Here is a 14,731-nt window from a genome sequence, read left to right as displayed (position 1 = left end):
CCTGCTCGTGACACTTAGAGCATACGCTATATCAGGCCTAGTACATAGCATGATATACATGATAGACCCTATTACTGAGGCATAAGGTATCATATCCATGCTTGTCCTTTCTTTTGGAGTCTTTGGGGACATACTCATAGAAAGCGATATCCCATGTCTCATCGGTATGAGACATCTCTTGAAATTTTTCATGCCAAACCATTTGACAATAGTTTCTATGTACCTAGACTAGGACAAGCCAAGCATCATCTTGGATATATCTCTATAGATTCTAATCCCCAAGGTATAGGATGCTTCCCCTAAGTCCTTCATGGAGAAATGTCTAGATAACCAAGCCTTTACAGTGGATAGCATTCCTACGTCATTCCCAATGATGAGGATGTCATCCACATATAACACCAAAAAGGTGATAGCGCTCCCACTTACCTTCCTGTACACACAAGGCTCATCTTCGTTCTTAAAGAAAGTCATAAGATCTGATTGCCTCATCAAATCTTATGTTCCAACTTAGGGAAGCTTGCTTTAGTCCATAAATGGATATAAGCAACATACACACCTTATCTGGGCAGTTCTTGGACTCGAATCCCTCAGGTTACATCATATACACCTCATCCTCGAGGTTCCTATTGAGGAATGCGGTTTTCACATCCATCTGCCAGATCTCATAATCATAGTGTGCTGCAATAGCCAATAGAATTCTAATGGATTTTAGCATTGCTACGGGTGAGAAGGTTTCGTCGTAGTCAACACCTTGCCTTTGACGATACCCCTTAGCCACTAGCCTTGCTTTATAGGTCTCTATCTTTCCATCTACTCCGATCTTTTTCTTAAAGATCCAATTGCAACCGATGGGTACAATACCTTCGGGCGCATCCTCTCCTCTAACATGTCCCACATATCTCTCAGGAGGATGGGATACTCTATCAGACCTGCGTAAAGTTGAAACTTGTGTATTAGGTACCTGAACAGACTCGGGCTGTAGAGTGGTGCTTGAGCTTGGTTCTCTAATCTCGCTCAACTCTACCATTCTCCCACTATCTCCGCCAAGAATGTGTTCCTTCTCAAGGAACACCGCTCTCTTAGCTACAAAGACCTTTTAGTCCTCGAGATAATAGAAATAATACCCACAAGTTTCCTTGGGGTATCCCACAAATTTGCATCGCTCTGTCCTTGATTTTAACTTATCGGGGTTGTGTCTTTTAACGTGGGCAGGGCAACCCCAAATCTTAACAACCTTAAGATCAGGCTTCTTCCCTTTCCATATCTCATATGGTGTAGACACTGCCGACTTAGTTGGAACTCTGTTCAGAAGGTAAGTTGCGGTCTCTAGGACATATCCCTAGAATAAAATGGGTAGGTCAACGAAACTCATCATGGACCGTACCATATCTAATAGCGTACGATTCCTCCTTCCAGAGACACTATTGAGCTGAGGTGTATAAGGAGGTGTCCATTGGGATAATATCCCATAGTCCTTGAGGAACTGAGTAAACTCTGTACTTAAGTACTCACCTCCTCGATCTAATCGAAGAGTTTTGATACTCTTTCCAGTCTGCTTCTCCACCTCATTCTTATACTCTCTGAATTTCTCAAAGGTCTCGGACTTGTACTTCATTAAGTACACATATCCATACCTTGAGAAATCATCAGTAAAGGTAATGAAGTAGGAGTAACCACCAATGGCATGAGTTGACATGGGTCCACGTACATCACTATGTATGAGTTCCAATAGCTCAGTGGCTCTCTCTCTCCAGTTCCACTAAATGGAGAGTTGGTCAGTTTTCCACGAAGGCAAGGCTCGCAAGTTGCATATGACACATAGTCGAATGGATCTAGATATCCATCATTTAGCAACTTTTGAATCATTCCCTTATGGATATGACCTAGCCTACAATGCCATAGGTATGTACTGTTCACCTCATCTCGTTTCCTCTTAAACACTTACATTCATGATATGTGGAGTAGTGTCTTGCATAAACAAACCTTTATGCAATATTCCTCTCGTCAATCTCCCCTCGGCTTTGCTAGAATTTACAATAAATTATAGATGTGATAAGCAATACTGGTATCTAATACCAATGCACTATCACAAAAATCTGACAATTGGAGATTGATCATGAATGTACCTGAAGCTTCTTCAAGCTTCTATTTCGCCCTTTCTGCAAGGTACTCTTTGCAGTTCCTCTTCCAGTGCCCATCTTTACCACAGTGGAAGCATTGGCCTTTGTCCTTTACTGGGTCTTTCTTAGCAACCTTTGCTTTACCTGGTTTGCCCTTGCCCTTTCCCTTCTTAAGGGGCCTTTCCTTTTCTTTCTGGTCTCACTAGTGTAGAGAACTGACTTCTCTTTCTTAATAGTACTCTCTGCCTCCCTCAACATATTGAGGAGCTCTGGGAGAGTCACATAAAGCTTGTTCATATTAAAATTCATTATGAACTGTGAAAAGGAATCGGGTAGGGACTGAAGCACAATGTCCACACACAAGTTATCCTCTAGGACCATTCCTAAACCTGTGAGTTTCTCAATCCACTCAATCATCTTGACGACATGGTTCTGAACCGGTGTCCCCTTAGTCATCCTAGCGCGGAAGAGGCTCTTAGATATCTCATATCGCTGAGTCCTTCCCTGTTCCTCAAACAATTTGCGGACATGTAGGAGAATGGATCTAGCATCCATCTTTTCATGTTGTCTCTATAACTCAGGAGTCATAGAGCCCAACATATAGCACTGAGCAAGAGTGGAGTCATCAATGTACTTCACGTAGCGAGCGATCTTATCCTTGCTTGCCCCTTATTCGGGCATAGGCATCACTGTATCAAGGACGTACATGATTTTCTCCGCTGTGAGAACAATTCTCAAGTTACGGAGCCAATCCGTATAATTTGGACCAGTGAGGCGGTTGACATCAAGTATGCCACGTAAGGGATTTGAAAGCGATATTTTTTGAAAATAAAGATGCAGCAGAAATGAATAATATGCAGATTTTGCAAGAAATAAACTATCAAGATATGGACTTCTATCTTAATATGCTCTCACTATTTTACTAACGAGTCACGCGACACCCTCAGCACATGAAACGGAAGTCTCCGACAGACTTCTAGTGGGGATCAAGATCCAATCAACGTCTTAGTGTAACCTCGAGGGACTCGACCAATCACACTAAGCCTAAAAGGTAGGCAACTCTTGCCGATCACAACTCCTTATGATTCCCGTCTTGTTCGGCCTCCGAATCACCATGGCCTCGAGGGACTCGACCAACCATGATGCTCGGTTAAGTCAACACCTTCGTTACAAGATGAGTCTGATTTGATGATATACCATCGAGGGACTCAACCAAGCATACCATGCCCTCAGGTCACCGGTGACATCTCTATGTCGTAAGCAAGATAGCGAATCGCGATATAGGTGAGTCTCGAGGGACTCGACCAACTCAACCTACACCGGGAATCGGTTCCTACTTATAACGATGGAAGGCCACGTGGGTCAATCTAATTGCCTCACATTTACCGACTTAATATTATCGAGAGAGATGTTTCTATGATTTGGTCTCCTAATATGACATGTCACACATATACATATTTAATATATATCTACATTGTATGCAAATATATATACATATCTAGTATGTGTATAAGCAATCACACCAGATGATCATGGACCACAACCTAATATGATTAGGCCCGAGCCAGTAGGCCTAATCACTCACATCAAGATCTATGTGTGCAACGGTGCATCTCCATGCCCTGTGATCGTCCATCTCGTCCTCGTCGGTTCCGTCGACATCTTGATGCATCTTCATGCATCACGATCGTCCGTCTCGTGGGTCCCGCTATCGCATCCACGCTCCAACTACGCCTCCTCATGTGATTACAACTTAATCATAGGCACGCAGGCCCGACAATAAACGAGAAATATAATGGAGGTTCGCAGACCTCAATAATAATAATCACAAGTACACACATCACACGGTCCATGATCATCCATCCACATATCATACATCACATGTATAAATAATCATCATCATGTAGGACTACTAGATAATAATAAAAATAATAATCAACTAAACCTTTTAATTAATTAATATTTTTTGAAATCATGGACATGTAGGGAATTTCTCAATTCCTAAGGGTATTTTCATAATTTGGACAAAAGATAGAAACTGGAATTTCTCAAATTCACAGGGGCAAAACTATCTTTTTGCCCAAAACCCTAATTCCCTCTTACTGCTGCCACCGTCGCTGCTAGTAGGGTGGCGGTGCTGCCGCTGCAGGTGGGCGCCTCCGCGGGCGGTTCTGCCGGCGGGGCAACGCCCGCAGGCGGTGTTGTCCCGCCGAGCGGTCGCCCTTGTGGGGGGGGGGGTTTCGCCCGCGGGAGCAGCGACGGCAAGCGCCGCTGCCTTGTGGCGCCTCACCCCGCGGGAGAAGCGGCCACAGGCGCCTCTGCCCGCGGGCTGCCAGCCCCGCCGGACGCAAGCCTACTACAAGCAGGCCGCCGACCGACTGCTGCAGACGCAGCCCCTATGTTGCCCGCCTTCGGCTGCGCTGCACGCACGCAGATCGAGGGCAGCAACTGTTGCTGCCCTTCCTTGTTTTTGCGTCAACAATTTTGACGTCAAAATTCTTCCTAAACACAACACATGCAGTTCAAAACCAATCATTCGCACGAACAACCTGGCTCTGATACCACTGTTGGGAAATCTTGGGGGGGCGACATCATATGCGCAGCGGAAGAACAAGAAAACAAAATCCCCTATTCCCAAAGAGATGTTCGTCGTCGTGCGAAGATTGGTGCGCAAAATCCGCGAAACTTAAAACTGCATATAGAGTAGATTGTGTTACCTAGGGAGATCGTATATCCCTGTTTCCTTGCAGATCTTTTGGAGAGGGTGAATGAGGTCAAGCGTCCTCCTCTCTAGCGGTGATCCACACAGCAGGGTTGCGATGACGCTCCTCAAAACTCCAGGCCTGCTCTGAGGTGGAGAGGGAGAGGGGAATATGAAAGGCAAGCAAAGGCTCTAGCCTATGAGGCTCTGAATCCCTCCTATTTATAGAGGTCCCCTGTCAAACCCTAATGGGTCCTCCCCTAGTGGGTATTGGATCTGCATCCAATAAGACAACGGCTCCATCGGATATCTCATATCCGAACCTCTACTCATCGCAATGCCTACCATATGTGTGTGACCCTCTAGGCCCAATATCGAGCTGGCCGTGAGTCATACTTGTCAGAACTCCTTCTAACTCAGTGAATTATTATCTCTGTAATAATTCACTTGACTCATCGACTACGGACGTACTAGGCCACTATGCCGTAGTCCCCAGACGATACAGGGGAATCCATTCCATTGGACCTGTCTGTCCTCAATTACCATGTACCTACAGTCCCTCATCCATCTAATATCCCAGAGACCGTATATCGAGCATGGTGCTGTCAGACCCATACGGTTTCTACTCAAATCTCGCTCTAATCGGATTCTCCCGGAGAAACCTTTCTCTCTCAACCCGAATGACCCTAGCCAGGGATTTGTCTGAGCAAGAACACATGAGATATTCCTCTCATGACGCTGAGAGTGGATGATCCTCTATCGACACTCAATAGCTATCGTAAGGTCGACTACCACTCTCAATGACCAGCTGTACTAGATCTAGGACTGCCAAACCTATAATTCTGGTATCAAAGAGTGGAGCACTCATGCAGAACATCCTTGGTATCTCAAGTCTAAGGACCAGATATACCACTAGGACTACGGAATCGCTGTCTGACAATAAGGCATCATCAACCATCCAACATTCCGTAAGCGGATCAATCAGTGAACTCATTCTCCAATGAGCACCTGTACTGTATCCCTAGTGTCCCTACACGAGCAGCTATGAGACCAGCTGCATCCATCATATGGACGGGTATACAGCACACCAGTATGTCCGGTTATCACGATGTCCCTCTCGAGTAACCTATGATCGGGATTATTTAGGATCTCATTATCGTGATCTCATCACGATCCGATTTCCATTGCACAAATCTAAGGACATCACAATATATATATATATATATATATATATATATATATATATATATATATATATATATATATATATATATATATATATATATATATATATATATGCAATAGTTATAAAGTGATATATGCCAAAATATAATAAGCAAAAAGATTCTGTATCAAGTCACACGTGTCATCACTCACGTGATTAGCTTGCTGGGCACCTATGACTAGCAACAAGCACACTTAGAAATACTTGGTGTTAGAAAAATTTATCATTGATATCTATATCAACACGACATGGCCGTGATCCGAGTACGAGGAGCTATCCGGGATGATATAGGGTCATTTCAACCTTCTTCCTACACAAAGATCAAGACTAGGGGGGATGTAGTTTTCTCGTGATTCGATCCCTCAAACATTCAAGTTAGTGACTTTTTCTTCCTCTTTTGGGAGCTATGAATGTATTTTTATACTAACCTTTATAGGGGGAAGAATACCTAATGTAGATCTCATTGAAGGGGAGATTTGTAACTAACTTGAATTGCCCTAACTTCCTGGAATATATTTGTAATTGACTCGAATTATTTGTTGATCTTATTGGAATATTCCTAGGGATATTCCGTAGGGGAGTTAATTTGTAACTGGTCCAAACTATCCCTTAATCCTCTTGGAATATTCATGCAAATATTTCGTAGGAAAACTGATTCATAACCGATCTAAATCGTCCTTTAATCTTTTTAAAATATTCCGACAAATATTCCGTATGGGGGTTGATTTGTAATTGATTTAAATTGTCTCTTAATATTCTTAAGAGGCATCTCGACAACTCAATAGCTAAATAGCTCGACAACTCCATGGTTAGTTGATCTCATATTCCCTATCACTTGGCATGTAAATGTGGGGAAACTAGAGGGGTTGTGCTGAGTATAACCAACACGTACAGCTATTTAAGGGAAATGAGCATAGAGATGAAGGGAAAGGAGTTGCTCAAAGGAATGAGTGTCTGAAATTGACATTTAGAAGAATGATCAACCCTTTTATGTAAGAGGCACCGTGAGGATAAGTGAGCCGGGAAGAACACATAGCATATAAAGGTTGAGATGGTTGAGTTTAAGCTATGGCTCGACATTGGTAATCAATCTTGATAATGCTCAAGGCAAGCAGAGGTGCTTGGCAAAAGATGAAACCCTACAAGGAGGGATGAATTGCTTAGTGATTCAAAGAGTTGTGTAAAGCTCATAAAGGCTAGGAGAATTATTAACTTGAAGAATTCGATACTCACATAAAGGCTTATATGCGGATGATGGACTATCCATGACCATCCCAAGGTGACTTAGCACATAAAATCTTTCTCTTTGGTATAAGAAGGATATATCCATTAGTGGCTGAAGTGTACAATAAGTTCAGTATATTGTTAGACCTTGAGAGGTACATCGAGGGCTATATTGGTGAAGAACTTTAATTTAGCAAGTGCATTCGTGAAGATAAAGTAATACATAGTTTGTTCAGCAAAGTAAAGAAATTCAAAGGGATGGTGGTCCTTGAAAAGTTGTTCTAGTGAGATAAATATCTACGAGAAATAAGTCTCGATTATTTATAGAAAAAATCATGTGCAACAAATTACATATATTGAGTGGGATACTTTAAGATGATAGTTCTATAAAGCTTAATGGATCAAGCGAGTAACGAGGAGTCGTCGCATGATCTTATACAAGGTAATGCATTTGTAGATGTATTGTAAGATTAAGTGAGGGAGCAACCCAGGTAACACCAAATGAATGCACACTAATAGTCAATGTGAAGATTGGACTCAATGGAGAACTAACCTATGGAATGGTGTGCATGAGACTACTATTAACTTAATGCAAATTGAGAAGCAAAACAACTTAGGTGAAGGTTAGTGAAGTGCCCAAGCTAAATGAAGAGAGTCAACATAGAAGACGTATTATAGAGCGGAGGTTCGAAGCTTTTCTTAGATAGCAGTCAAAGACAAACTTTTGTAGAGGCAAGAGCGATATCATGTTGTTCCATGGGTCCCTCGTTCTGATAAAGCCAACTTATCTTGCATGGTGTTAAAGTCGAAGGGAGCTTCAAGACACATGCGTTTTATCTCGACGAATCAAACTAAGGCGACTCAACTTATGGATGTGAAATTGGAGTTAGAAGCCTTAGCATGGGGCAAGAGAATATAGTGGCATATACTCTTAAAGAATATACTATAGTATTACTATTCGAGTTGACGCAAAGGAAGTTATGTATAGCGGAGATTGTGTTGGTGGGCTAGGGGCTCAAGATCTAGAAAACAATGCATCAATTTTAGCGAAGTCGATGTACTTCGAGAGCTATTGGACAATGAACAGTCTAAAAGCTATATTTATCTATTAATTGTTTTATCTTATTTCGGTGAAGCAATTGATTAAGGAATTAAGGTGACTTAACTTGCAGAGGCAAAGTTAAGGTTAAAAACCTTAGCATAGTGCAAGAGAATGTAGTAACTGATACTCTTGAATAATATGCTATAGTGGTACCATTCGAGCTGCTACAAAAGAAGTTGTGTGTAGTCGAGATTGAGATTAGGGGCCTAAGATCCAGACAATAGTGTATCAATTTCGATGAAATCAATAGACTTTAATAGTTAGTAGACAATTCATTGTACAAGAGCTACGCTTTATCCATGTATCACTCGAGAGCAAGTGAATAAAAGTTAATTGCCAAAGGAACAAATATAATCTAGGGTGGCGAAGGGCCTGCGATATATTGGCAGAGGTCACATATGGAGAGATCACAATATGAGTTTATTCCATAAAGATCAAAATGCAATAAAGATATCACTAGAAAGCGACTTGATGCAACGAATTATGGTGAAATAGTTCGAGGTAATGCAACACACATATAATAAGTCTCATGGGGGACTTGATTATAGAGATATAATTAGGGCAGTTGGAGAGTTGGACTACTTCATAGCTCATATTTGCTTGAGAGAGTTTGGCAAGTTGGAAGACAAAGTAAAGCAAACAAAAATTGCTACCAAGAAAGCGACAAAGAGCATAATCGATACGAGCCTTATAACATGATGATAGAGAACATACATGAGAGTTACAGTATATCTTTTTATTAACCATGAAGAATTGCTTAGAGAATATAGAGGTATTGAAGCAAGTGGTTGAAAGGGATCGAAAGGGATGAGGAAGTGTTGACAAGTCTGGAGGGACTTAGTTACTTAAAACCAAGCATCGATTAGGATGAAGATAGACTTGGAGAAGTGCTATAGTGTCATAGAGGCATATCTACCGATCATGAAAAAAATGAGACAGACGTAAGACAACATATAGTAGCCTCATTTACATGACAACATTAGGGTACTATAGAGATGAGACTTCTATAAAGTCATCAATCTCTTACTCTTACGGAGGGAGAGCACATAGTCATGAAAGAGGGCCAAGGAGGTGTAGAATACATATGCAAACTCTAAGTATCGAGATAAAGCCAAAGGGTAAAACCCATGGAACTTTGTATTATCGACTAGTCGATTTCTTATCAAGATAGTTGAAAGTGGTAGACTTTTAGTTGATGCAGGAGTGCTTAACCTAGGAATTAAGTAGGCAATAGACGAGATTAAATTATATTTTTTTTCTTGCAAAACTTCTTACATTCGAGAAGTTTAATAGCAATAAAGATGCAAATAGTAGCAGCTAACTCAAACGCAAAGAGTGCAAACAATTTGAATACTTTGAAAGTGTGGGCAAAGAATAGATAAAAGCTAGTTACCAGCTTAATGTATGAAGTACAACCATCAAAGAGGTGGGCGAAGTCAAGTAATATTTGTCTTCTTAACTTATAAGAGAATGTAAAAAAATTAAATATCTTAGTTATCTTATTTATCCAGTAGAGGAGCTTTGCATATATTCAAAGATCATTTGAAGAAACTTAGTGGATGAGAATAGTTGTAAATCTCTCACTAATGGTGATCAGTTCTACTAAGAATAGATTATTCATTTTATTTTCTAATAAAATATTAATTAAAAATAAAAGTAATGTAAACCTGCTTAGAAGTGATAACTAAGTAGAAGAGGAATTTATAAACAAATTTTATAGAGAAAAGACATAAAAAATCTTAAAAGTTTATGAGACGATATATGTTAAAGTTCTAATAGATATCCACCCAAATCCAATGATGGAAGACATTTAAGAGACTAGCGCACAATAATGAAAGTTTTTTCCTTCATCTGTGGATCCGATAAACTAGTAAAGATTAGTATAACTCGATCGACCTAACATCGAAGTTTAAGTCATTCACAAGTGAAAACAACATTAACATATCCAAGTTCGATTACTCAACAACAGTGACGGAGAGTAGCTAGGAGCTAAGAGACACATTGCAACTAGAGTAGAAAAATAAATATTCACCAAAAGTGATGAGATATAATATTCATAAAGCTTTCGACGAAAACATCGAAGGAATGAGTGGAGGTGAATATCATGCATAAATCTATACAAAGAGTGTTCAATGTAATTTTTGTATATATTCGTACCTTTCGATTTTATTCATGCTTTGTATAGCATATAAATAGCTTACAATAGACTTAGCAGCTCTATTTTGGTTTGTTCTTGAGGTTATTTTAGTTCTATAAACATAAGTCGTGTGCAGTCATCATGCTAAGGTAAAATTGTTCAAAAATAGGTCATTTAAGTAGTTATTTTTGAGGTTTTCTAACTCCACAGAAGAGTATTAAGTGTTAACCAGTATAGCACTTTTAAGCTATTCGGGTGGCATATAGTTAGATGGGTATTTGAGGTAATATCTAGGACTAGTTCATTGCCTTATTCTATAATGGTGTCATGTGAATACTTATGGAGAGTTTTGACTATAGTAAACTATCTTAGACCTCTTATCATGCGATCATTCAAAATTTAAAACTCTATTTTTGTAATTTATATTGTCTATTAAATATTTCTTAGAATATTTACTTATGAGATCTCATGCTAAACATTTTCTCTAATCTATCTTCTTTTTTGTAGATTGTTAAGGGATAATAAGAGATTTTTGGAAGATTAACTCTTCATGAACAGACATGTAAAGGTATCATATGACTTAGATAGAGCAGTGTTGGTGGATGAAGCAAGGAGTTATATAGAAGAAGAACAAAGAAATGATAAGATTAATAATAATGGGATTGTAAATAGTAAAATAATATTTTATTATTTTTAAAAAGATTGACAATAGCAAAGGATTGTCAATGGATTGTGAATTACAAATTTTTTAAAGATTTTTTAATATTCAATGGATGTCCCTTTATAAATGGACATAAATGTTATTTACTTATCACTTATTTAAACAAACTTTTCTTACTCCTTTTATATATTTTTTTGCTCTTCTTTTTTCTCCTCTCCGAATCGTCCAATGATCTTTTATTGATTAAAAATTTAAGGATAAAAAAGAAGTTGAGAAATATTTTTTATGTTAGTTAGATTGATTTAATAATTTTAGGGTGACATCATGTTACAACTAAAAAGATAATATTTAAGATATTTCTATAATAGCTAGGCAGGTCATATTCTAGGCCTATAATTATTATTTTAGGTATTTATATAAGTAAGGTCAATCTTCTTACAGAATTTAAATGATAATATCTGAGTATTTGGCGGCAATGGTATCGTAAGATCAATAATTGAAGGATTGTAAATAGTAAAATAATATTTTTATTTTTTTATGAGTTGTCAATAGCAAAAGGGTTTCAATTGTAAAAAGGGATGGTGAATAACAATTTCTTTCTTACCATAAAATCTTTTTTTTATTCTCCTCCTTATTCTTCTCTTAATTATCACAATAAAATCTTTTTCTTACCATAAAAAGGGATCAGAGGAGGATATGAGAAATAAATGTTTACGTTTGTTAGATCAATTTAATATTTTTAGGGTTTAATACATGACAAGCCCTAAAGATAATATTCCAGATGTTTTTACAAACAACTCAGAAGGTCATATTTCCAGCCTATAATTATTATTTTATTATTATTATAGATAATTGTATAAAGTAAGTGATAAAAAGAAAAAAAAAGTATGTAGTTGGATTGTAAATAGTAAAATAATTTTTTTTATGAGTTATTTTGCTATTAGCAAAGGGGTTTCCATTAGTAAAAAGGGATCACGAATAACAAACTTCTTTAAAAACATATAATATTCCTAAGATACTAAATACTCTTAATTTATCACTTAATTTCAATAAATTTTTTAACTCATTCTATACAATTTCTTTTTCTTCTTCTTCTTTTAACATCATTCATTGATGACAACGATATAAAGATATTTATTAGATTTTTTTAACATTTTAAAATTTTAATATATCAAATTACAAGTCTAAAAGATAATATTCTAGACCTATAAATATTAAAATTATATTTTATTTTTTATATAATTGAATGAAGTAAATGAGTCGCCCTTACAAAATGTCTTTCTATTCAATCTTTTCTTTTTTTTACTTCTTCTTGTTTTTCTCTTAATCGCCGAACCATCTTTCATCGACAAAAACGATATGAAGTTCGAAGAGAAAGATGTGAAAAATATTTTTATATATTTGTTAGATCAATTTAACGTTTTAAAATTTTAATATATCATATTACAAGTCTAAAAGATAATATTCGGGACCTATAAATATTAAAATTATATTTTATTTTTTATATAATTGGATGAAGTAAAAGAGTTGCTCTTAGAAAAAGGATTGTCAGCGGCAATCTCCTTTGGAGAATATAAGGTAACTGATTGTATCCGTTTGCATGTTTGCGGTCTTCCTCTTCGCAGCGCTTCGTGCCCGAATCTCATGCGCTTTCTTCTTATTGCAGATAACAGCTGACAACAAACAAATACCTTCTTGTCTATGACGTACGATTAAATCCTCGCCATTTTTGCACTACCTCGTTCTCGATCTATAAATCTGATCCCCGCAGACCCTCAGTGATATCACGGCGCACTTCCACCAAAATGGCTAGTTTTGTCGTCGGACTGCGCCGCTTCCTCGGCGCTCTCGCACTCTTGCTTCTCGCTCATCAAGCAGCGGCGGCAGAGCCACTCGCGTTCGTCGGGAGAAGTGGCTCCAAGTTGGTCGTCAACGGCTCCCCCTTCCTCTTCAACGGGTTCAACGCCTACTGGCTGATGAACGTCGCGTCGGAGGACCAGGCGAACGTCTCCAAGACCCTGAGCGACGCTGCGGCGGCCGGGCTCACCGTGTGCCGAACGTGGGCGTTCAACGACGGCGGCAACCCCGCGTTGCAGTCGTCGCCGGGGGTCTACAACGAGAAAATGTTCCAGGTGCGTCCTGCCTCCGCTTCCTTCCCATATCGCAACGCTGTCGACAAGCGTTCGTGTGGCGACCTCAATCCATCCTCGTCTCTTTAGGGGCTCGACTTCGCCGTCTCAGAGGCCAAAAATCACGGTATCCGTCTCGTTATGAGCCTGATCAACAACTTCAAGGACTTCGGCGGCAAAACTCAGTATGTACAATGGGCTCGCGACGCAGGTGAGGCCATAAAAACCGATGATGACTTCTACACCAATGCCAAAGTGAAGCAGTACTACAAGAACCATGTCCTGGTAAATTACGCGTCGTATCATATCATATCATATTCATGTATGTCGATGAAATTGATCTCAACTCTCTTCCTCTTCTCTCCTGCAGAAGGTGCTAACACGAGTCAACACCATCACCAAAGTAGCCTACAAAGACGATCCCACCATCATGACGTGGGATCTAATGAACGAACCGCGCTGTCCATCAGAACCCTCCGGTCAAACAGTCACGGTGAGAACCCTCTCGTTAGCATCAACCACAGCAGGGAATGCTGCTGCTGCATTCATTAGTCTCATCGTTTGAGTTAAGCGATTGCATCGAGCAGGCGTGGGTTAAGGAGATGGCAGCGTACACGAAGTCCATCGACAGCAAGCACTTGTTGCAGGTAGGATTCGAGGGTTTCTACGGGAGTTCCACCCCGGACAAGATCGGGCTCTACAACCCTGGTGGCTACAAGTATGGCACGGACTTCATCATCGGCAATCAAGTCAATGAGATCGACTACACCACCATCCATGCTTACCCGGATGCATGGTAGACCGCATTGATAAATTCATATATATATATATATATATATATATATATATATATATATATATATATATATATATATATAATGTAAAACTCATTATATATATATATGGTAGACCGCATTGATGTTCTTTCTCCTACGGTAGGCTCCCACAGAAGTCGGAGGAGGAGCGGAAGACGTTCCTGCAGCAGTGGATTTCGAGCCACTTCAACGACTCCGTGAATGTCATCGGCAAGCCAATGGTGTTCGAGGAGTTCGGGAAGTCGACGACGACTCCGGGATACTCGCAGAAGGTCCGCGACGACTTCTTGTCCTACGTCTACGGCATGATCTACAGCGACGCCGAGACCAGCGGCGGGTCCTTCAGCGGCGGGCTACTATGGCAGATCATGGGCGAGGGGATGAAGTCATACTACGACGGGTTCGCCATCGTGCTGCCTCGGGATTCAACGATGACGGCGGTGATAAAGAAACAGTCGGACGCCATGGCGGCGCTCAAGAACAGGCTGAGCGGCTCTCGTCATTAGAGGCCTCTCTCGATACCTCGTTGCTTTTGCCATCCGATTCGAAATTATTATGATAACAAAAAAATAAAGTTATTATGATGACAACAAAACGCATGTCCTGATATCATCATG

The 14,731-nt window shown here is 39.7% G+C and overlaps 1 protein-coding gene across 1 annotated transcript; it reads left to right on the top strand.

The window, feature by feature from the left end:
* The first annotated feature begins 12,975 nt into the window (after positions 1-12,975).
* Positions 12,976-14,620, top strand: LOC103988376 (mannan endo-1,4-beta-mannosidase 5-like). Its single transcript, XM_065155585.1, has 5 exons — positions 12,976-13,302; positions 13,390-13,584; positions 13,670-13,792; positions 13,887-14,095; positions 14,239-14,620. The coding sequence occupies exons 1-5, from the start codon at positions 12,976-12,978 to the stop codon at positions 14,618-14,620; spliced, it is 1,236 nt and encodes a 411-aa protein (XP_065011657.1).
* Positions 14,621-14,731: the final 111 nt, after the last annotated feature.

Source organism: Musa acuminata, chromosome BXJ3-6, assembly GCF_036884655.1.
Source record: "Musa acuminata AAA Group cultivar baxijiao chromosome BXJ3-6, Cavendish_Baxijiao_AAA, whole genome shotgun sequence".
NCBI lineage: Eukaryota > Viridiplantae > Streptophyta > Magnoliopsida > Zingiberales > Musaceae > Musa > Musa acuminata.
This window is presented reverse-complemented; position numbering and strand designations above follow the sequence as displayed.

What these genes read in the sequence shown, in the direction of transcription:
- LOC103988376 (XM_065155585.1), top strand. Translation starts at nt 12,976, where the DNA reads ATGGCTAGTTTTGTCGTCGGACTGCGCCGCTTCCTCGGCGCTCTCGCA. An exon ending in ACAACGAGAAAATGTTCCAG is followed by an intron (nt 13,303 to 13,389) that starts GTGCGTCCTGCC and finishes TCGTCTCTTTAG; the next exon opens with GGGCTCGACTTCGCCGTCTC. An exon ending in ACTACAAGAACCATGTCCTG is followed by an intron (nt 13,585 to 13,669) that starts GTAAATTACGCG and finishes TCTCTCCTGCAG; the next exon opens with AAGGTGCTAACACGAGTCAA.